The following is a 21121-nucleotide window of genomic DNA, read 5'->3' as shown; positions in this document are numbered from 1 at the left end:
ACATTCTTTTACGAAAAATATGTACGTTTACGCAAAACACTTCCTAAATGCCAACTGACAAAGTAACATTTGAGAAAAAGGTGAAATTTGCCAGTGGCCTTTCTATATTTTTTGGTTTTCATAGACAGATGAATGGCTTGTTTTAAGATACATTTGACCAAATTTATATTTTATTGACACAAGACAGATGAGTTCATCTGTAATATTAGTTGTGTGGTTTGGATATTTTTGAGATGATTTCCTGTAATATATTCTCTTCATCTCAGAATAAAGTGTGCTTTTTTTATGTTCTGTGGTTTTGTTGTGCCGTCTTAATAATAAATTTTAACATGGTGTATCGTTTTTTTTTTTGACCAATGTAAATATGTCAAAGTATCTAAACATGCATTTCAATAAAAGTTGAATATTTTTGCTGTATGTGCGATCGTTGTGTTTTTATACTTCAGTTCCATAGTAAAAACAATTTTTCAAACTGCATATTAGAATTTATTCACTTGTCCTAAAATTTTGCTACTGATGAACAAGCAGCCAAACTGCAATCCATGATAAACATTACAAAGTTCACTATATTAAACCATAAATACAATAATATAAATGTACACACAATGATATATATACAGCTTTACACAGCAAACCACAGTCAGTTTGTCGTCAACCAATCAAGTACTTTAAAACTTCAATAAAAAAGTCAATTGAATGAATAGCACTATTTGAGAATACAAAACGGCAGCTCTCTGATGGTTTGGCAAAAGGTGAGTTCATTCTTTCAGAGACGGTTCATGTATGGCACAAACAAGTTTAAGACACTGAAGAGAGGTTTTTAGGCACCGTAGACTTAAAGGACCAAAAACAGCACCATTATAGTTTGACAAACTGGTCCTATGTTTAGGGTTATCATTCAAGGAATCTCTTTGTAAACAGATTGAGAAATGGTTTTAAAAATAAATCTGTTTTAATAAATTGTTGAAAATATTTGAAACAAACAAGACCATCATCTGCATGGATACTTTGCAATGCCGTAGCATCTTAGTAGTGGCGTTCACACACAAACTGTAGTGATGAATAGAGGTCCATATAAACGTGCTATTCGTCATCCTGGGAAATACGCAGAAGCTGCGGCCGGTGCCGCTTTTGCTCCAGCCGTGTTCAAAGGCTTAGGGACTTCTGCAGGTAGAGGGCATTTATATTAAATATAACATTTATTAAATCTCCTCAAAAGTATAGCAATTAGGAATAACTGGGTAAAATCTTTTTGTCGCCTGCCTCTATTTAGATGCATGCTGGGTAGGAGACCGCGGAGAGGAATGCTGTCGTCTCGTCTCTCAAAGTACTTGGAGTCCAGACCTACAGGTTCTCCGCTGTTCAGATCAGAGATACAGCTCAGACACAAGGCTATATTAAAGATCAGGAAGTGAATGAATTAAAGAGGAACTCACTTCTCTTTATTGGACGGCTGGGTGAGTGTAGAGGGACTCACTTCTGCTGCTGAAGGTTTGCCACTCATAGGGTTAAACTGGACCTAAGATTTAGTTTAGAAAATTATTTTTTTTGAGAAAATACATCGAGACGCCAAAATGGCAGTTTTCCATCTGCTCTGTTGCTATAAAAAATATGCTACTTGCTAACATCATTATTGTACCAACCCATGCAGTTAAAACACTATTTTCGACTACAACAAACAGATGCAACCAAACAACTAAAGTAAAAAAAAATCTGAATTATGTGAAGTGTGAACAGACACTATAATAGAGACAATCAAACCACAGAAAAACAGGAGATGCATGAAGGAAAAGATGGTATGAGAGAGAAGAGGAGACGAGGCCTGCCTTTGGTCCAGACGTCTGATTGTGCAGTGACAGGACAGAGCGAGTTCCTGAGCTCACACAGGAAAGAGGAAGAGGATATTTGGAGTTTATTGTAGAGGTGATGGGGAAACCCTGTCCCAAAGACGAGGGGAAACCCTGTCCCAAAGACGAGGGGAAACCTTTGCTATCAAGCTAGAGGAGAAAAGAACGGCTACATCATTTCAAAGACAAGTCCAATCTGACATGCAAACGATCAAACTGATGGTTACTGTATGATATATCCAGCTACATCAAGCAGACAAAAAATTCATGCTACATTTTCAGTGATGTGTGATTACCATATTGTGAGAGACACTTCCTGATCTCAGCCCTGCGGCGGGCGTCTCGAACATTCCCAAAGTTTCCTGCTTCCGAGAGAGCTGGTTCTCATTCAGCTGCTTGTTCAGCCAAGTTATTACTACATGAATGCATAAGGATGCGAAAGAAAAATTATATAGTACATAATAAATTATATTCCATTAAAATAATACATATTTCTATTAAAAAGGTAACAGAATAATATTAAATAAAATTATAATACAAATATTTTTATAATTAATAACATAGATAAATACATACATTTAAAATAATACAAACACACACATATATATATTGAACTAACCGTTCTCATTGGTTTTTAACACTTCCCTGCTCTCGTCCAGTTTCTGAATTGTAGCTTCCAATTGCTCCTTTAATCTTGTTGCCTAAAAATGACAAAGACTGTTGGTGAAAAGAAATGTTCTGGAACACGTGTTGGTATTGATGTGGGGTTGATGATACGGTACCTCTTCCTCTTTCTGTCGGAGCCGTTGTTGGGCGTCCTGCAGTTCTCGCTGCTCCCGTTGCAGTTTCTCCGTAGTTTCCTGCAGGATCTTTTCTTGAGACACGGTCACTGTGTTCTTCACCTTGATCTTCCCCACCAGAGCCTTCAGATCCCCCTGGAGCTTCTTGATGATGCCGTTCGCCTGCAGTGGGAATTCAGGATTAATCCGACTGTATACAGGGTTTCTGCAGGTTTGATGAAGGTACATTTGAGACCTTTTTAAGACCAAGTAAAGAAAATGTAAGTAATAAATTGAATGGAACATAATGTCAACATGTTCTCTAAATGAGAAATACAAGGAGTTGTATTAGCAACACTTAAGGGTTTAAAAATTCAACTTCTAACAGATATATTCATTACTTTTTAATTCATTTTACAAAAAAAGTAGCTTGAATAGCTCTGAATATGGGACTATCTTTTACTGCAGGGGTCTCAAACTCAAATTAACTGGGGGCCGCTAGAGGTAGAGTCTGGGTCAGGCTGGGCCGCATCAAGTATTCCTCAAAAAAATAGTATTCAAGTATTCCAAAAAAGGAGCACAACTGATCCAATCTTCTCAATATTTATTCACGTTTCTTCTGAACTGTTCCTCTGAATTTGAACATTCCTTTCTGTACATGATTGGTTCTTCATGAGCTGTCCTTCTGACAGTTGAAGTTCATTTTACAAACTTTCTTTGTCTATAACACATATTTGTGATATTTATATTTTCTTATGTCCTTTTTATTTTCTTTATGCAACACATTAATGATATTGAATGTTTTTTTTGGAAGGCACATTTCCTTTTATTATACTTAGAAAAACAATTATTGCTTTTGAAATACAAATATTTGCAGTCATGTCTGCCCATCTTATTGAATTCTTTGTATAGTGTCTCAAATTACTGACTGCACAAATCAAAGCAAACCTTCTTATCAACCTGTTGGACACATATTACAAGCTCAAAGTGATTATTCTCACATTGTTTTAGAGCAGTGTCTCTCTCCAACACGTCGCTCGCGAGCTACCAGTAGCTCGTGGCCTGATTGGTGGTAGCTCGCTAAGTCAGGGGCCGCTAGAGGTAGATATGTTCGTCACATATCGCGCTCACATATTTTGCGCGCTCAAGTTCGTAATTTCAAATGTAGGCGCGCGGCAAGCGCGCTCATAATTGAAGCGACGCGCTCATTTTTTCCAGGCGCAGTATGTTTGTACTTCGCGGTTGTCTATGACAACTATTGACAACAAACCCTCCGTAAGCTGTCACGAGACTATCTGTAGCTCATAAGGGATACTTTTTTTTTTTTTTTTTTTTTTTTTTTTTTTTTACGCGGCACACGCAACGACGGGCCGCACTAACATTAAACTTTAATGTCAAGTAGGGGGCCACAAAATATCACCCCGCGGGCCGCAAATGGCCCGCGGGCCGCGAGTTTGAGACCCCTGTTTTACTGTATCTTCTGATCGCATTGCAAAAAAGATGCTCTTCCTCAGTATTTCTCTTTTTTTGTGTAAAGATTCTTAAATCAAGATGCATTTACTAGACATACAAAATGACAAAACATGAAGTCTTGTTTTCTGTGAAATTGATCAAGTGAGAACAAATAACTGCCAATGGGCTCAGAACAATTCAGTTTTGATAACTCACTGACAGATATTTGTTCTTGTTTTAAACAAACTCAGTTCATTATTTTGTTCAGTTTTTCCAAGACTTCATTTTACATTTGCATCTCAAGTAGGCCTAAGTGTATATTGATTTAAAGTTGTTTAAATATTTGCATTTGAAAACGGGACAAAAATACTAGGAAGATATTCCTCTCTTTTTTTTGCAATGCATGCAACATTTCATGCCATGACTTTATGAAGCTAAGACTTTCAGCTCTGATTTAAGACCTTTTTAAGGTAGTCATTTTGTGTAAAGCCCCGTTCACACTACACGCGGCTTTGTCGCTGCAAGTCGCCAGTCCAGGGCGATGAGGTCGCTAGTGGGCGTTCCCACTAATGGTTGACTAGTATGACATCCAAAAGACAGCGAATCAGCTTTCTTGCCGCTAAAAAACACAATTTCTGGAGGGAAAATACTAAATATAAATATACTCCGTACATAAAAACGTCTGTAGTGAAGCATGAAGATGAACGAGACACAGAGGTCGATTTTTCTCGTTGCGGCCGTTTATCTACGGCATAAGCGCAAACGCCGGTCTATCTGGGTTCACGAGACCATTTGGGCTCGGAGACAGCACGGCTAACCGCAAGGATCAATTTTTCATCCATCACTGCAGGCCCAGGGGCTGAGGAGAAGGATCACGTGCGCTCCACTCCTATTGGTTGTCGCTCGCGAAAATCGCTCTTCATTTGCATAAAGTTAAAAATTTCTCAACTTTGTCGCGTCGCCAGACACGCCCCATCTAGTCGCCAACGGTCGCTGTCGCGCGTGTCGCCGGAAGTCGCCCGCTCACCATTGAAATGAATGGTATCGCGTCGCTTGTAGTGTGAACGGGGCTTAAGACTTTTAGCACCCGCAGAAACCCTGCTATGAGTAATTCACAGTTAAATTCAGACGCAGACCTTGATGAGCTCCTCCGACAGGGATTTTACCGTGGCCTCCAGCTTGCCGATCTGAAGTTGCTTGCTTTCTGCATTTCCTTCAACAGAGTTCTAGCAAACAAACAAAGAAAATCAATATAAAATGAATGAATATAAGGATCCGTTCGTGTCAGATTTCCTCTCGGCAGAAATGTGCTGACCTTCTGCTGCTGTGTGGCTTCCAGCACCTCTCTGGTCCGCATCACGAGCTGGTCTTTATCTTTGATCTCCTGCTCTACGACAGCCACTCGCGTCTGCAGCTGGTTGACCAGACGCTCTCTCTCGTGGCATTCGGTGTCGAGGCTGCTGTTCTCCCTCCTCAGCGACAGAACCTGCTGCTTTGACCTCTGACACTCCTGGACAAACAACACAAAGTTATGCCATCAGATTTTCTTGTGAAAGTCAGACCATATGCTTCTAGATAGATACCGCACCTCTTCCAGACTGGCCAGTTTGGCTTTGAGGTCTCGAATGCTGGAGTCGCTCTTGTACTTCTTGTCGGTGAGCTCCCTGTTGGCCGTTTCCAGCTCCGAGACTTTGGTTTGGAGCTGCTGGGTGCTTCTGTGATGAGACGACTCAAGTTCCTGTCGCAGCTGTTCGTTCTGCTGCTGCAGACGCGCTTGTGTCTAATAACACAATTCAAAAATAACATCAGTCTCTTCTTTGAAGAGATAAAATTACAAATATATAAGTTTTTAGCTTTCTGATAGAAACTGGACTTTACATTACTATATATACAATATTAATATATCTACACAAAGTTTTACTCCATCTTCAAGCATTTTATATTCAAATACATTTATTTTTTACTTTTGCAACTTATTGAAATGTTTTCCCCATATCAAGAAAATGTCAAATGTCAATGCCCATGTCAGATCACCTCCAGAGCATTTTCACGCTCAGCTGTGAGATCCTGCATGTGTCTGCTGGACAGAGACGTCGTTTGGGATGTCCATTCAGACCGCAGTTTGTCCAACTCTCGACTTTTCTCAGACAGGGTCTGCAGGATGAATAATAATAAAGACATAATTACGTAATAAATAATTAACTTTATCAATATAATACTATAAAATCAAAATGGTTAATACATTATTATAATATAATTAATACTAATACTATATACATATTTATATATAGCAGCTATACAGAAAATCATACTGATGATCTTTATCATTTCTTAATATCTTCATGCCTTATATTCGCCTTTAGCAGATTAGAGCTGAGCGATAATATTGTTACATTTTGCGACAAAATAAAAGTCAAGCATTTGAGATTTGTTATATGTACTGTTTTACGTGAATATACTCTATATGCAGGTAAAGTAGGATATACTATATATCCAAATTTTTATATATTGCTGGGCAATAATATAGTTTACATTTTTTGATGAAATATTACAAACAAGCTGGGCAATAACAGTTTATATGTTTTTGACAAAATAGGCAATTATATAGTTTATGGTTTTTGACAAAATAGGCAATAATATAGTTGACAGTTTTTGACAAAAAGGGCAATAATATAGTTTACATTTTTTGACGAAATATAACAATCAAGCTGGGCAATAATACAGTTTATGTTTTTTGACAAAATATGAGATAATACATGTTTTTTTGACAAAATAGGTGATATGGTTTATGTTTTTTGATGAAATATAACAAACAATCAAGCTGAAAGATAATATAGTTTTTTTTGACGATATAGGCAAAAAAATAGGCTACGTTTTTTTGATGGAAAAGGGCGATGATATGTACGTTTTTTGACTCAATATAACAAATCAAGCTGGCCGATAATATATTTTACGCTTTGTGACAAAATAGGTTATGATATAGTTTACATTTTTTACAAAATAGGCGTTAATATAGTTTAACTTTTTTGACAAAAAGGGTGATAATATAGTTGAAGTATTTTGACTAAATATAACACTCAAGCTGGGAGATAATATAGCTTATGTTTTTTGATGAAATAAATATTACAATCAAGCTGGGCGATAGCAGTTTACGTTTTTTGGCAATATAACAATCAAGCAGTTGAGATTAAGCGGGTAAGTTTGGATATACTTATAGTAGTTGTACAATTCATTTTTAAATATTAATATATAATAAATATAAATTTGTGAGGTTTTGCTCAATTTATAACAATTTGGTGGTTATATTATAAATAATTCATATATTAATTAACTTTAGAGAAACCATCTTGAATTTGACTGACTTGCTGTGCATAATTTAGCTGTCTTGTCAGATCTTCCTCAGTCTTTCTCAACTTCTGTTCCAAAAGCTGCTTTTCCTCCTGAAAACAGATATATTAAAGATGCATTCATCCAAGCAAGCAGGATAAAGACATAGTCAAAGTCCATGATGATGATACCTTTACAGTAGACAGACAGGTGGCCAGATACTTCTTAATATCCGTGTCAGATCCCGGGAGCAGTTTCAGAGAGAGATGTGTGAGGTGTTTAAAAGCATTTGTCTCCACAATATTAAGGTTTGAAGGACCGTGGTCGAACGCTGATGAAGCTGACGTGAGCTGCAACAGGAACCTGAAAAGAAACTGTTCTTACAACCAATACACATTAAGAAAAGATTGATAAGAGATAATATTCAGATAATCTCTCACCGTGGGTTTTCTCTGTCCTGTTCAGAGATGCACTGCTCAAGCAAGTCTATGAATTTCTGTGGGAATGATGTGAAATCTATTAAAAGCCCTTGTTGTACTTTTAAGCTGTGAAGGAAAGCAAATAATGATTATTACACTGAAAATCTCACATTGAGTCAGATATTACTGTGCTGACAATAAATATGGATCATTATTTTACAAAAAGATCAGATCAGATCACTATACCTCTGAAAATCCTCCTCTGATATCACAAGATTGTATAAAAAGTAAAGATCAGTATCATCCGTCAGCCGTACAATCAAATCCTGTTGATAAAACAAACAGAAAGACATAAGACCAAATGCTTTACATTCATGAGTAATGATGTACAAATGCTAATTTCTCACCTTCCTATGGACAGGATTTGATAATAGCTGCAGTTCAATACTGATGCGAATGACTGAACGTCTGTAATTTAAAACAGCATAATATATAAACACATTTAGACCCTTAATAGTCTCCAAAAACAAAACACTGTAACATACATGACAGTTAAAGAAAAATAATCCCAAACACTCATTTAGGTCATATTATGTTCAAATATATACATACACAGTCACTATTACCTCTCATCGGTCTCTCTATTCTTCACCTGCACCTGTAATCTCTTGTTAAAAAGTAGTTCCGTCATTTTGAGTTCATGTAATAATACAAAAAGCGATAATAATCATAAAAAAATAGCAGTTTTTTCGTGTTTTTAAGTTGTTGACCGAGTCATTTGTTTTTTCGCGCTTCGCTCCCGCGTTTGTCCGTTTCTCACCGGATGTGCTGAGCGCCTCAACCTAATCACGCGTATTATCGTATTTCAGCATATTTATTTTTTAACAACCGTAAAAGATAAATATATACAATTGAAGTTGTGTTTGATATATATTTGTGGGTGTTTAAGGCTGATAAAATAAAAAATCTTTTCTGTTTGACTTCACCGGCGTGTGTTGTGATTGGACGAGAGGCAGGCGTCAAACGTCAACGCCGAGTGGGCGGGGCGTAGAGGAGTTTTGAACATGGCGGTGAGTAGCGCAAACGTTTCCACACCGTTCACTTTATAAACGATTGTATGGTCGCATGGGTTTTATAAACAAACATGTAAGCACATAAATGTCTTGTGAACTCTGAAAGTTCGAACTGTACTCACTAGAGCCTGCTGGTTATTGTAAATTTGATGTGTTTTGTATTATTGAGGAGCTAAGCTACATAATAAGACACTGGGTCTGATATATTACACACAGGTATGTTATGTTATATAATATGTGGTTTTGATTTTTAGGATAAAGATAAGAAAAAGAAGGAGAGTATTTTTGATTTGTCGAAATACATCGACAAACATATAAGAGTAAAGTTCCAAGGAGGTCGTGAAGGTGAGACAGTTGCTTCATAAGATAAAATAGGGGTTTAAATAATTAATATATTATGCTTAACCAAATTACATTGAATTTAACATTCATTGTTTCCTATTTTCAGCAAGTGGTGTCTTAAAAGGCTTCGACCCGCTGTTGAATCTTGTGTTGGATGGCACCATTGAATACATGCGAGGTAAAATCTCTTCATTTATCTCGTCCTCTTTCTCAGGCGTTTTCAAACTGGAATCCGTGTAAAAAAAATGAATAAAAAATGAGATTAACATAAGCAAAAAAAATCACTTAGATAATTAATGTAACATAAGCTAAATATTTTCCCAATAATATTTTACACACTATTTTTCATAGTATAAATTGGGTCATTATACAGTATTTAAAGCTGCAGTCCGTTACTTTTTTGGGTTAAAAATTATCCAAAATAAATCTTTGAGCAAATACATAACCAGCCAGTGTTTAAAACTTGCCTTAGCTCGATTCAAAGAGGTAAACTTGTAATAATGTTTTTAATTTCAGTGGTAGTGGTGGATTTCCATGGGAAATTCGAGCATGTCTTTGCGTCATTACGTCACATCTGTACACATAAAGAAGAGTCTCGGCTAGTATAAGCTATATTGCGTGCGAGGATGTTGGAGGTGGAGATTTATAGCCTTTTCTCACAGCACTTGATATAATTAAACTTATCAATTTGATGGCGAATCCAGAAAGATTCAAACGATAATCACCAGTGACAACTAGAGAATCACCCGTTGTAAAATCCAAAAGACTTCAGAGTGGCTACAGAGACTGCAACTGGGCCCATGCTAAAACAAGGATAAACATCGGAAGGGCTTTTGAAAGTAAAGGGGTTAAAAACGGACGCAGAGACGACTCTGCGACGACTGACAGCCACATTCTCCTCAAAACGTTGTGTTCATCCGCGCTGTGCCGTGTCGAGGGTGTTGAAGTACAACTCCCGTAAAATGGATAATTCCGCGAATAACTGCAAGTGTAGATTTCGAACAGAGATGGCGACAGAGGAAAAACTACGGACTGCAGCTCTAACATTTGAAGTGTATCAAAAAAGTTCAAAGTTCGGGTATTGTTCAAAATTCGTAAATAACAAATGTTAACTACTGTACATGAAAATATATAGTTGTATTCTGAAGCTTAAAATACAGCTATATATTTTCAAGTCACATATTCATGGAGGGATCATATTTGGGGGTCCATGGCATCTTAGGGGCTGTTTACACCTGGCCACTTCATGCGTTTTCTGTGATCGGATAGCTATCCGATCGTGAAAAGACCAGGTGTAAATGCCCTCCGAAACCCATTCGAGACGGATTTGAATCCGATCGCTCAAACCACTTCAGGAGGAGGTCTGGGCCGCATTCCAGACGAAACTGGACAAGTGTAAATGCATCTGGTTGTTGAAACCACATATGCAAATTTTACTCCTCCCAACAATGCTAAAAAATAAATGGGTGAGAGCGTGTTATATAGGCTATATGTCATGTTATAGTCAGATATGACGGCGCTACTGCAACACGCATCACCACAGATGAGCAGCTGAGCATCTATTCATCAAGCCAACGCGCCACAAACTATCGCAAATCAAAGTGAAAGTAAGTCGCAGACGCTTAACACACTAATCATCTTCATTAAAAGTAAAGAAACGAAATGATCTTACCAGTTCTGTTAACACTCTCGTATTGCTGTCTTTGATTTTGAAATTAGCTGATAATCAATAAAATGCAGCAATATCTGTTGCTTTTGGTGACGTGAACTCCATTAAATCTGGAGCGGGAATTGAAGATCGGATTTATATCCGTTTTGCAAAAACACATTTATGTGACCAGGTGTAAATGGAATCGTTTTGATTAAATCAGATAGCTATCGACCTGAGAAAACGCATGAAGTGGCCAGGTGTAAACAGCGCCTTAGACTAAATGTTCACACTGTGAGCCTTCCAAAATTCCGATTTATTGCTCAGATCTTTTTCTTTTTTTTTGTACAGCTGTTCACATTGTTGTTTTAAATATGGCCAATATCAGATTCCAATGTGAACAGATCATGGTCCTGGACTGACCCGTATGCGCAAAAGAACAATAAAAAGACGTCACGCATCACGCTGTCATACGGAAGTAAAATTTTTCCGTAAAAAAATGTTTACGCATTTATTTATAGTGTGATCTGCTGCAGAAGCAGGCAAATTTATGCGCAGACAATATAAAAAACAAAGAAGACGATTCGAAAAAAGATTTGCAGAGTTTTTAAACAGTTATGATACAAGCCCTTGTGTTTTGCTTGTATATAGAGCTGTTACTGTAATACTTGTGAGCTCTGACACATCACTGTCCTTTACTGACTACCTTTCACAATTGCTTAAATGACTCCCATGAGTGCCGAACTGTGACGAATGTTGCTCTAGAGAGACGTAAAAGTCACATGAATTCTGAGGTTGCATTGCAAGAATTTAGTGGCCCAAATCAGAATTGAAAAGATCATGAGAAAAACAGATCTGAGTCACGGTTGAGCAAAAAAAAAATCAGATTTGGGCCACATTTACCTGCAGTCTAAATGTAGCCTAAAAGATTGAAAACCCTTGCTCTACCTGAGCGTTTTTTTTTTGTTTTTTTTTAAGCTTTTTATTCAGGATCGTTGTATATGATTCCTAATCACATCCTGATGATTCTGAACAGATCCGGATGACCAGTACAAGCTGACCGAAGACACTAGACAGCTCGGTCTGGTGGTTTGTCGAGGGACGTCCGTCGTGCTTATCTGTCCACAGGACGGGATGGAGGCCATTCCAAACCCTTTCATTCAACAGCAGGATGGATAATATTCAGATTTTTTTTTTTTTTTTTTTTTTTTTGCATTTTGCATTTTGTAGATGTCTGGTAAAAAAAAAAAAAAACCGGATAGTTTTTGTTAGGTCTGAAATCATGAAAAATGTAACATTTTGTATTTAGAATCAGGATAAATGTGTTTTGGTTGGTTTTGTTTCTGTTTATGAAACTCATGTTTTTTTTGTATGTGTGTGTGTGTGTTAATGGTTTTGAATTATAAGGCATGTTTTCTGTTCATGAAAATAGGTGCGTAATACTGCCCTGGTTCTTTCAGTGTTGTTTTGCTACTGACGTTCATTTGGACCATAATAAACAAAGACTGTGCCTGTACCTCAAAGGGTGGATCCCACAGCTTTACCTATCCAGAAAGCTTTTGTACACACACACATTGTCAGCAAGCTTTCACGGAACATCATTTGTATAATATTTTGAAGGCCTTCGGTTTCAAGACGCCTTGAGAAAACATTCTTGTTTGCTTTTGTGGTGTCCTCTACTCTGTTTTACATTTACCAAACTAATTCCTTAGATTAAAGACTCAGTCATGGACCCTTCCCAATTTGTGAGATTTCCCCCTCCCCCCTACTTTTGTTAAATGAATGCATACACTTTGTTAATAGGTATAAAACTTTAAGTAGGTATACCTACTTTCACATACAGGTGTTCATGCAAGTTCCCAAAATCTTGCAAGAAAACAAGGGTTTTTCCACCCCTTTTGATGGCTATCAGATTGAGATGAACTATTCATGCTTCTTAGCACAGCCACAAAGACCTGCCTGTAACCTTTCTAGATTTACTTTAGGTGGGAAACAGTATGTACATCAATATAGTCACTAGTTACAGTATGGTTTTCACTCTGATATTTAACGCAATACGTGTGAGGCTAATCAAGTTTTGTTGGTCCCTTCATTTGTGATGGTGGTTTTCTAGCAGTTATGAATGAAAGGCTGTGTGTCTTGCCTTGCTGGTGCTCTTTTGAACAGCAGGACTTTCCAGATTTTATCGGTGCGCACTGGCACCCAAGTCTGGGCTTTATTGGGTAACACAGTTATAGTGGTTCAGGGTCTGTTAACTGATGGTTAACTTTAGAGGGGTCTGTAAGAGGAGCTGCTGTCTGAAGACGGGCCAACTCTTAATACTATTCCAGGTCAGTAGAAGTCTGAGGAGAGGTGGTCTAGTAAGCAAAGTTGCGTTTCATTTTGGACGGCAGAATAAACCTATGAGGTAAAAAAAAAAAAAAAAGATAATGTAAATAATATATTCAATAAATAAAAAATACATCACATTCGATACATTAAAAAAAAAACATATATAAATGTAAAAAATGAGAAGCTACAAAAATACATATATGGGAAAATATATAGATACATAATAAAATACAAAAAGAAGAAACAAGTTTTTTTTTTATTGGACAGGGAAAATACAGAATAACATTACTGCACAGCACTTGCTCTCTCTATATACATATACGCTTTTAGATAATAGCTCATTTGCAGCATTTGTCGCTGGGTAGGCTTTTAAGAAATTTGAAACTATTTGCAGTTTAAGCTTTTGGTTTTGTTTTGGATTAAGTTTTTTTTTAACCCCTCCCAGGAACAACAGATTCTTTAAATCACTTAACTGTCTTAAAATGGTATTGTGAGAGATAATAGAGGATTTAAAAAAAAAAAGTATTATATATATATTGTAGCACCGGCCAATCAAAGATCTCCCCCGCCCTCACCTGTGTAAAGCCACGCCCACATGTAAACCCCAAGCGCATAACAACGCTGCATTCTATAGTCTCAAAACTTGTCGTGCGGTTTATTCGGACATCAATGTAAAGATCAGATGCCTCGGTGACCAAATGCTGTCTGAAACGGTGAGTAACCATATATTCTATTCTATTCCTTCTAGAATTGTGCCAGAAGTTATTTATACCCACAGTTTTAATGCTCTTCAGAAAAGTATTTGAACAGTTTGAATTTAATTTTGATTGTTTAAAACGAAAATAATATTTTCTTTCTTTATTTAACAGTATTAAAGCCATTTTATATTTGATATGTTGCATTGGATTTGTGCATGCATAAACCATTATTATTTAGCAATGTATGTTTTAATTGGCATATAGTCAGTATACTACCACTGTTTCTACTAGTATTCTTGTTTGTAATGCGTTGTTGTAAACTGACATAACATTTATTAATTATATGTGAGTTTTAATAGGAATATATTGTTTTGTTGTGCCAAACTGTATGCCCAAAACTGCCATTTTATGTGATACCTTTGCATTGTTGTTGGCAAGCCTGTAAATAATAGTTTTGTACTTTGAATTGTTTGTTTATATTTTTTTATGTGCATATATTTAATCAGAGAGTTGTTGTTGCATTTACAAGCCTGAAGTGAAAAGTAACTTTATCCATACTCTCTGGAACCCCAGGCTTCATATTTCTGCAATATAACATCTAAGAATCGACAGAGGTTTGTTTTGGCTTCTCTGAACCACTCCTAGTATTGTCTCATTCTATGGCCGATGAAATAATACTTTGTCATCCCACGAGATGATTTTCACTCTCGGTACCCAAGGGAGATGCTAATACTTTTGATATCATAAAAATCCAATCCTGTTTTTACCTGGTCATCTGTCTGTATTTCTTACCTCCATGTGTTCTTGTGTTTTACAGTTTGAATGTCCAGGTTGTGTTGCAGGTCTTTGTATAGACTGAAATGGAGAAGAAAGACTTGAATAAGTGGCCCGAGGGTGATTCACGGCCAGCTTACCTTTCTGCTTCCAAATGTATAACATTAGCCGCAATACTGATTCTTCTCATCATTGGGGCTGCTGTGGGTTTTATGACAGGTTAATGAATTATCTCCATCTGAGTAATTTGTCCACAGAATCAAAATATTATGATATTGTTGGACACTTATACCAACCTTGTTTTTCCTGTTTAGCCTACTTAATACAAGAGGAACATTATTTCATGGAGACAGTGGAATTGCAAGGACTCAGTTATGATTCAGACCTGCTAGATAAAACATCAGGATTCTCTGTAGTTCTGACCTCGACTCTGAAAACAAAAGTATGACCAATAACTTGCACGGAAATCTTCACATTGCAGATGTAAAATTGGTTTTAAGAAACAGATGTCCACTGCTGTCTTCTCTATTTTACAGATCAAGAATATCTTTAGAGCCTCTGCAGTGGCAAATCATTTTACTGACTGTCAGATAGTTGCGTATGGGTAGGTACACTGCCTACATGCCATGTTTTAACTCTATAAAACAACGTGGGGAATTATGTCTGTATATATTTTGGTATTTGATTAAGAGTCTGTGATATCTTTCAGGAATATCAACTCAAATGTGATGACCACTCTTCGTTTGGTCTTCCGGGTTTCTCAAGTCCAGGGGTACACGGAGAACTTCGTTCAAGACCTCCTTCGCACTGGATTTAAGGCCATGTTGAACGGGAAACCTATCATTGTCCCAGAATACGGAGAGATCAGTAGCATCATCCTTCTTGGTACGCCGAATTCCTATTAAAAAATTTAAGTCAATAATAGTGTCATTTTGACCATTTTTTGTTTTCTTTTTTCAGGGGCAAGTGGAAAGTCATTCTATGAGATTGGCAATGACATAAGTAAGCAGAATGTGATAATATTGTTGATCATATATTCATTGTTCATTGAAAACTCAGGGTGCTCAGATGTCTTTGTCTTTTACTCCAGGTAAATGTCCCGAGAACACGTTCACTTGTGACAGTGGCGAATGCATCACAAAGCCAAATCCAGAATGCGACTTTATAACCGATTGTGTTGATGGTTCAGATGAAGCCTTTTGCTGTAAGTGCCACCATCTTGCTATCATGAGTTATTATGCTAACGCTATATTTAGCTGTTAGTTTCCTTTTTGTAAGTTTAAGAACTAATTTTGGCCTGAGGTAAAAGATAACTGATTACATTTGACATATTAGTATAAAAATAGTTTAAAGGTTTTAAGAGAGGAACATGTATTTTTAGTTGTGCTTGTTAAGACAAACATCACAATTACTTAGGGTTTGTGATTTAAATAACTTTGCATTAAGTTTGCATAATATTCCTACAGACATGAATGATACCTCTTAGGACTATTGCCTGACGGACAACAATACTAGCAAGAAAATCAATAGACTTTTATTAAAGAAGTACACAAGCTATATCTAGGGACAAGCAGCCAGCTATATCAGCAGCCAGCAATAAACCAGCCAGAACAACTTAGAAACCACCTTGCAAGTACCTTGAATACCCTTGCAAATGAATAGAAACATGGTAACAGCACTAAAATAATCACAGAACCCTAGCATTGTGGTGGCAAGCTGTGCAGTCATATTTTCTTCAGAAAAACCAGGCTTAATTTATGTTCTTTGATTGTTAACCATTGTTTCTCTTATAGCCTGTGGAACACGTCCCGCCATGGCTAACCGTGTTGTGGGTGGTGAAAACGCCCGTCACGGGGAGCTACCCTGGCAGGTCAGTCTCAGACTACGCGGCCGTCATACATGTGGTGCCTCCATCGTCAACAATCTCTGGCTTGTCAGTGCCGCTCATTGTTTTGAAACGTGAGGAAGCATTTCTGTAAGATCTTCATCAGTTTCTCATTAGGCACCAATGTATATCTAAAAATGTCTTCCTTATATACCAAAGAGAAAACAACCCAAAAGATTGGACGGCTCTAGTGGGAGCCAGTCTAGTCAGTGGGGTGGAGGGAGAAGCCACCATAGTAAACATCAAGTCCCTGGTTGTCTCTCCGGTCTATGATCCCATGACCACTGACAGTGATGTGACCGTACTGGAGTTGGAAACGCCCTTGACGTTTAGTCATTATGTTCAGCCAGTCTGTATCCCATCATCCTCTCACATTTTCAGTCCTGGGCAGAACTGCATCGTCTCTGGTTGGGGAGCTCTTTATCAGTACACCAGTGAGTATGTTTGATGTTGTGTAAAGCATCAGAATATACTTTAGCTTGAGTTTGATGAGTTTAACTTACCCCTAGTCTCATGTAGCCAGACCTTCAGACTGACAGCAGAAGGTCTGGACTCTATAGCAGCTTTCATTGGACAAGAACCGCCCAAGAGGATGTTTGACTGACATGTAGCGCAACCAATCACAGTTTGTTTTGTTCCCTGTCATGTTTAGGGGCTTGAAAATGTAAAGTCAATGTCCCTACAATAACAGACCAGCGTGCATCTAATAAATTATTAATTCAAGAACGTTGTGCAAGTTTACTGTAACACTGGAGCCGCGAATTTCACGTACTTTTGAAAATCCAGTGTTTAGTTGATCCTGATAAGCGCTCATTGTACCGGTTGTAAACATGACTGCGTTCTTCTTCCATAAGGGGGTTTGGCCTCACGGCATCTTTGTTTCTAGGCGGACCGTTAAAGAACGCGACACACACGTCTCCTGGACATCCTGTAGAATTAAACCAATCAGATTATGATTTTGAAAATCCTGAAGTGTTTCCAGTTAAGTGTGCCACATGCATCAGACATTCAGTCAGTGGTCCGTAGGCTTGATGTATGAAGCTGAGACTACCTCATCCCTGAACTCCAAACAAACTGTGGTTGGTCACTTTAAATGTCAATCAGGTGCTCTTTTCCTGCTTATGTTGGTGGTTCTCGATCATAATAAGCTTCCATGAAGACCAGCCTTTTTGCCAAAAGTCTGACTACTCGAGACAACCCCTTTTACGACTACACCTCTTTTACCGAGCAGGTGAGGTGCCTTCTACATTACAGAAGGCAATCGTGAAGATCATTGACTCGAAAGTCTGCAACAAGACATCTGTATACAGAGGTGCACTCACTCAAAATATGATGTGTGCTGGTTTTCTTCAAGGAAAGGTGGACTCTTGTCAGGTAAGGGTTATAGCATTACTGCCTGATGCCCTAAAAAGTGTTTTCACAATTGAATGTTTTAAATGTGTTTTTCGGCCTTCAGGGAGATTCTGGGGGCCCTCTGGTATGTGAGGTGGCCCCTGGACGCTTTTTCCTAGCGGGCGTGGTGAGCTGGGGAGTGGGATGTGCACAGATCAACAAGCCTGGGGTCTATTCCCGCGTCACCAAACTCCGCAACTGGATTCTGGGCTACACCAAAATCGCACCAACAGTCCAAGTCGCTCCCACTGACCCTAGTGTCACAACCACTGCAGTTCACCTTGTTAAAGCTATGAACACATCCTCTGAGCTCGCCAGTAATGAATATAATCCTGCTTCTGGGAACTGCAGTGGTAATTATAACTGTGGCGGAGACAAGTGCATCAGCAAGATAAACCCAGAATGCGACAGAGTCGTTGACTGCCCCAATGAGGTTGATGAGAAAAACTGTGGTAAATAATCTCTAATAATCTCGATCTCTACAACAGGGGTGCCCAATCCTGTTCCTGGAGGTCTACCTTCCCGGACAATTTGGCTCCAAATCTAATCAAAAACACAGCAACCAGAGAGTTAATATTTTCAAAAACGCATAACAAAGAGGTGTGTTGGAGCAGGAATCACATCCAGGGTTGGTTCTAGGATTGGACACCCCTGCTTAACAACAATCCCTTTGGTTTGCACCCACATTAATGAAGTGTGGTTAACTAGCTAGTGTAGACCTTAGTCGGGGTGGGTTCCATATTTAACTTTACACAAAAGAAACAAGGGTAGCCGTGAATGGTAAATGTACGGGTCCGTTCAATAGTTTGCACTGTCGCCAATTTTCACATCCCATTTCTTTTGTCCACTGGAAGAAAAGCATATTTTCAATGTTGCGTTGACTATTAGACAACTGTACAACTTATTGAACAGACCATACATGCATCACTTACAGCCTAGTCTTCATTAGGTCCATTAAACTAGTCTGAGGAACAAGAATATAAGGGTCACCTGTTTACTTTGTAGACTGTGGGAATCGTCCAGCCGTGGGACAAGGGAGGATTATCGGTGGCGTCTCTGCCCGGAGAGGTGAATGGCCATGGGTGGGCAGTCTGCAGTACCAACGCACTCACCGCTGTGGAGCTACGCTTATCCACTGCAAATGGCTCCTGACTGCTGCTCACTGCTTCAGAGGGTAGTGTACCACTGACTGGCGACTTCCCAACATGCTCTAGTCTTAAAGAGTTTAACAGAAAAATATTTAGTGTTTTTATTTTATTTTTTCGTCAATAGTGAGCTGAATACTGCTAGTTGGACAGTAAGTCTTGGATCAGTCATTTGGTCTGGAGTTGGTGCTCTGGTTATTCCAGCGCAAAGGATCATCTCTCATCCTGCTTTCAATAGCAGCACCATGGACTTTGATGTGGCATTGGTGGAACTCTCCATCCCCGCCCCCAAGTCCTACACCATCCAGACTGTGTGTTTGCCCTCTCCCTGGCATAGCTTCATCAAAACTGTGGAATGCTACATCATTGGATGGGGCGCTGTGAAGGAGGACGGTGAGTTTGGGGTTGGTCAAGGTGACAAGATAAAACCTAGACAGATGGTTTTTGATATCGTTTTCACACTAGATGTTCTGGTGTGGACTCAGGTTCGATTGAACTTAGTCATGTGAAAGCTGTCTTTCATACTGAAGTGTCCACCAAGGAGCATGTGTTCCCTCTGTTTAAGAAGGGGTCTGGGATTTGAATCACATGAACTGTAATACATTTACTGATTAATGTAAACGCAATCCGAAAATGAAATGCTATTATGAATATTTTGCGGAAATTATCAGCCTATGAATGTTGACCATTCCCAGCATGGGCATGGAGAGACAACCGAATTAGGATCAAGTGTGAAAACGACATAAAAAAAGGTCTTCTTGACTTCATCTGAATTAAACCTTGATTCCAAAAAGATATGGATATATCTGTGGACTGCATTTGATTAATAGGATCCATTATGATGTATGGTCTGTTTATCCCACATAGGTATGATTACCAATTTGCTGCAAAAAGCACAGGTTAGTATCTTTGATCGGTGGGACTGCCAGCGAGCTTATGGTGGTGGACTTACCGACAACATGATGTGTGCTGGCTCTGTGGAGGGGAACAGGGACACATGTTTGGTAAGTTTGTGAGAATATTAAGGGTTTCTGAATGATACTGTCCAAAAAATAAAAAAAATAAAAATCAGCAGTTGCACAGGAGTAGGATAATTCTGAATGACTTCTTCTGAAGCACTGCTGCACTTACCTGATGATACTTAATGCTCTAAGTCTTTTTTTTCCCTTAAAACATCCACCGTGCCTCTTAAGCTGATTACGTAACACAGCCCAATGTAATTCAACCATATCCTTGAGTTTTCAGCAGACTTCTTTAAATGTCATACCTTCCATAAAAACACAAATGAACGCAGTGGTCCTCTCTTCTTCTGCAGGGAGACTCAGGGGGCCCTCTGGTGTGCCGGGAACCCCAGGGCCGTTGGTTCCTGGCCGGGGTGACCAGCTGGGGTCACGGCTGTGGTCGAATTGGCTTCCCGGGAGTTTACATGCAGGTCACGTCTGTCAGAGAGTGGATATCTATATACCTCCCTTTTTAAAAATATGATCCAGAAATGTACTCCACCATCTGGCTCACAAGTGATGTGCAGACGTGTCTCTCAACTGAAGATGCATGAAACTCAAATGGATGACTTTACCAACATGTTCACTCTACTGTCAAAATATTTATTTGCGGTATTTATTAACATTGCATTCTGATGTACGATGCACTAGCCCTTGAAATGCGTTTAGGAAAAAAACCATAAGGTCTCCATGAAATCTGCAGATTTGTATGCAATTCTGCCCTGATTTTGAGGGGAAAATGCTCCAATTCAGCAGGTTGCAGATCCCGTGTGGGCCTAAGCATAACCAATATGGCTTAGAAATATGTACAAATAATGATCAATGAGAAGTGGTTTTCACTTCAGATGGAAGATAATAAAATATGGCAACATTTGCTTGCCTTAAGCTTTCTTGATAAATTCTGATTTCAAGAAATTAAGGGATCCCCCTTCTCATTTCACCAGCAGAATTTATATTCCTGTAATGGAAAATGTAGGAATAATATCAGAATATGTAGGAAATTTGAAA

The 21121-nt window shown here is 38.5% G+C and overlaps 3 protein-coding genes across 5 annotated transcripts; 2 read left to right on the top strand and 1 right to left on the bottom strand.

Annotated features, from left to right (window-relative positions):
* Positions 1-715: 715 nt before the first annotated feature.
* Positions 716-8710, bottom strand: sass6 (SAS-6 centriolar assembly protein). Of its 2 annotated transcripts, XM_056242445.1 has the most exons (17): positions 8451-8710; positions 8232-8292; positions 8071-8150; positions 7846-7950; positions 7597-7768; positions 7441-7518; positions 6113-6232; positions 5667-5858; positions 5394-5588; positions 5215-5304; positions 2630-2809; positions 2467-2548; positions 2144-2262; positions 1827-1997; positions 1437-1519; positions 1264-1358; positions 717-1164 (listed from the first exon to the last, which is right to left on the bottom strand). In XM_056242445.1, the coding sequence occupies exons 1-17, from the start codon at positions 8513-8515 to the stop codon at positions 1091-1093; spliced, it is 1962 nt and encodes a 653-aa protein (XP_056098420.1). In that variant the 5' UTR covers positions 8516-8710; the 3' UTR covers positions 717-1090. The 2 variants fall into 2 exon arrangements, with proteins under 2 accessions (XP_056098422.1, XP_056098420.1); XM_056242447.1 differs by lacking the exon at positions 1827-1997 and having other exon boundaries at positions 716-1164.
* Positions 8711-8769: 59 nt separating this feature from the next.
* On the top strand, positions 8770-12625 carry lsm7 (LSM7 homolog, U6 small nuclear RNA and mRNA degradation associated). Of its 2 annotated transcripts, none has more exons than XM_056242449.1 (4): positions 8770-8894; positions 9152-9242; positions 9346-9417; positions 11924-12625. In XM_056242449.1, exons 1-4 carry the CDS (start codon positions 8889-8891, stop codon positions 12064-12066), a joined length of 312 nt encoding a protein of 103 aa, XP_056098424.1. In that variant the 5' UTR covers positions 8770-8888; the 3' UTR covers positions 12067-12625. The 2 variants fall into 2 exon arrangements, with proteins under 2 accessions (XP_056098424.1, XP_056098423.1); XM_056242448.1 differs by lacking the exon at positions 8770-8894 and adding an exon at positions 8935-8970.
* A 1118-nt stretch (positions 12626-13743) lies between these two features.
* tmprss9 (transmembrane serine protease 9) lies at positions 13744-20618 on the top strand. Its single transcript, XM_056242471.1, has 15 exons — positions 13744-13931; positions 14734-14909; positions 15005-15132; positions 15227-15294; positions 15400-15575; positions 15651-15692; positions 15781-15894; positions 16484-16649; positions 16735-17009; positions 17807-17949; positions 18032-18419; positions 18973-19141; positions 19240-19505; positions 19980-20116; positions 20428-20618. Exons 2-15 carry the CDS (start codon positions 14777-14779, stop codon positions 20587-20589), a joined length of 2367 nt encoding a protein of 788 aa, XP_056098446.1. The 5' UTR covers positions 13744-13931; positions 14734-14776; the 3' UTR covers positions 20590-20618.
* The last annotated feature ends 503 nt before the right edge of the window (positions 20619-21121 follow it).

Source organism: Rhinichthys klamathensis, unplaced genomic scaffold (assembly GCF_029890125.1).
Source record: "Rhinichthys klamathensis goyatoka isolate OS25496 unplaced genomic scaffold, OSU_Roscu_1.1 h1tg000727l_1, whole genome shotgun sequence".
NCBI lineage: Eukaryota > Metazoa > Chordata > Actinopteri > Cypriniformes > Leuciscidae > Rhinichthys > Rhinichthys klamathensis.
Note: the sequence above shows the minus strand (reverse complement) of the source record. Positions and strands in the feature narration are given on the sequence as shown.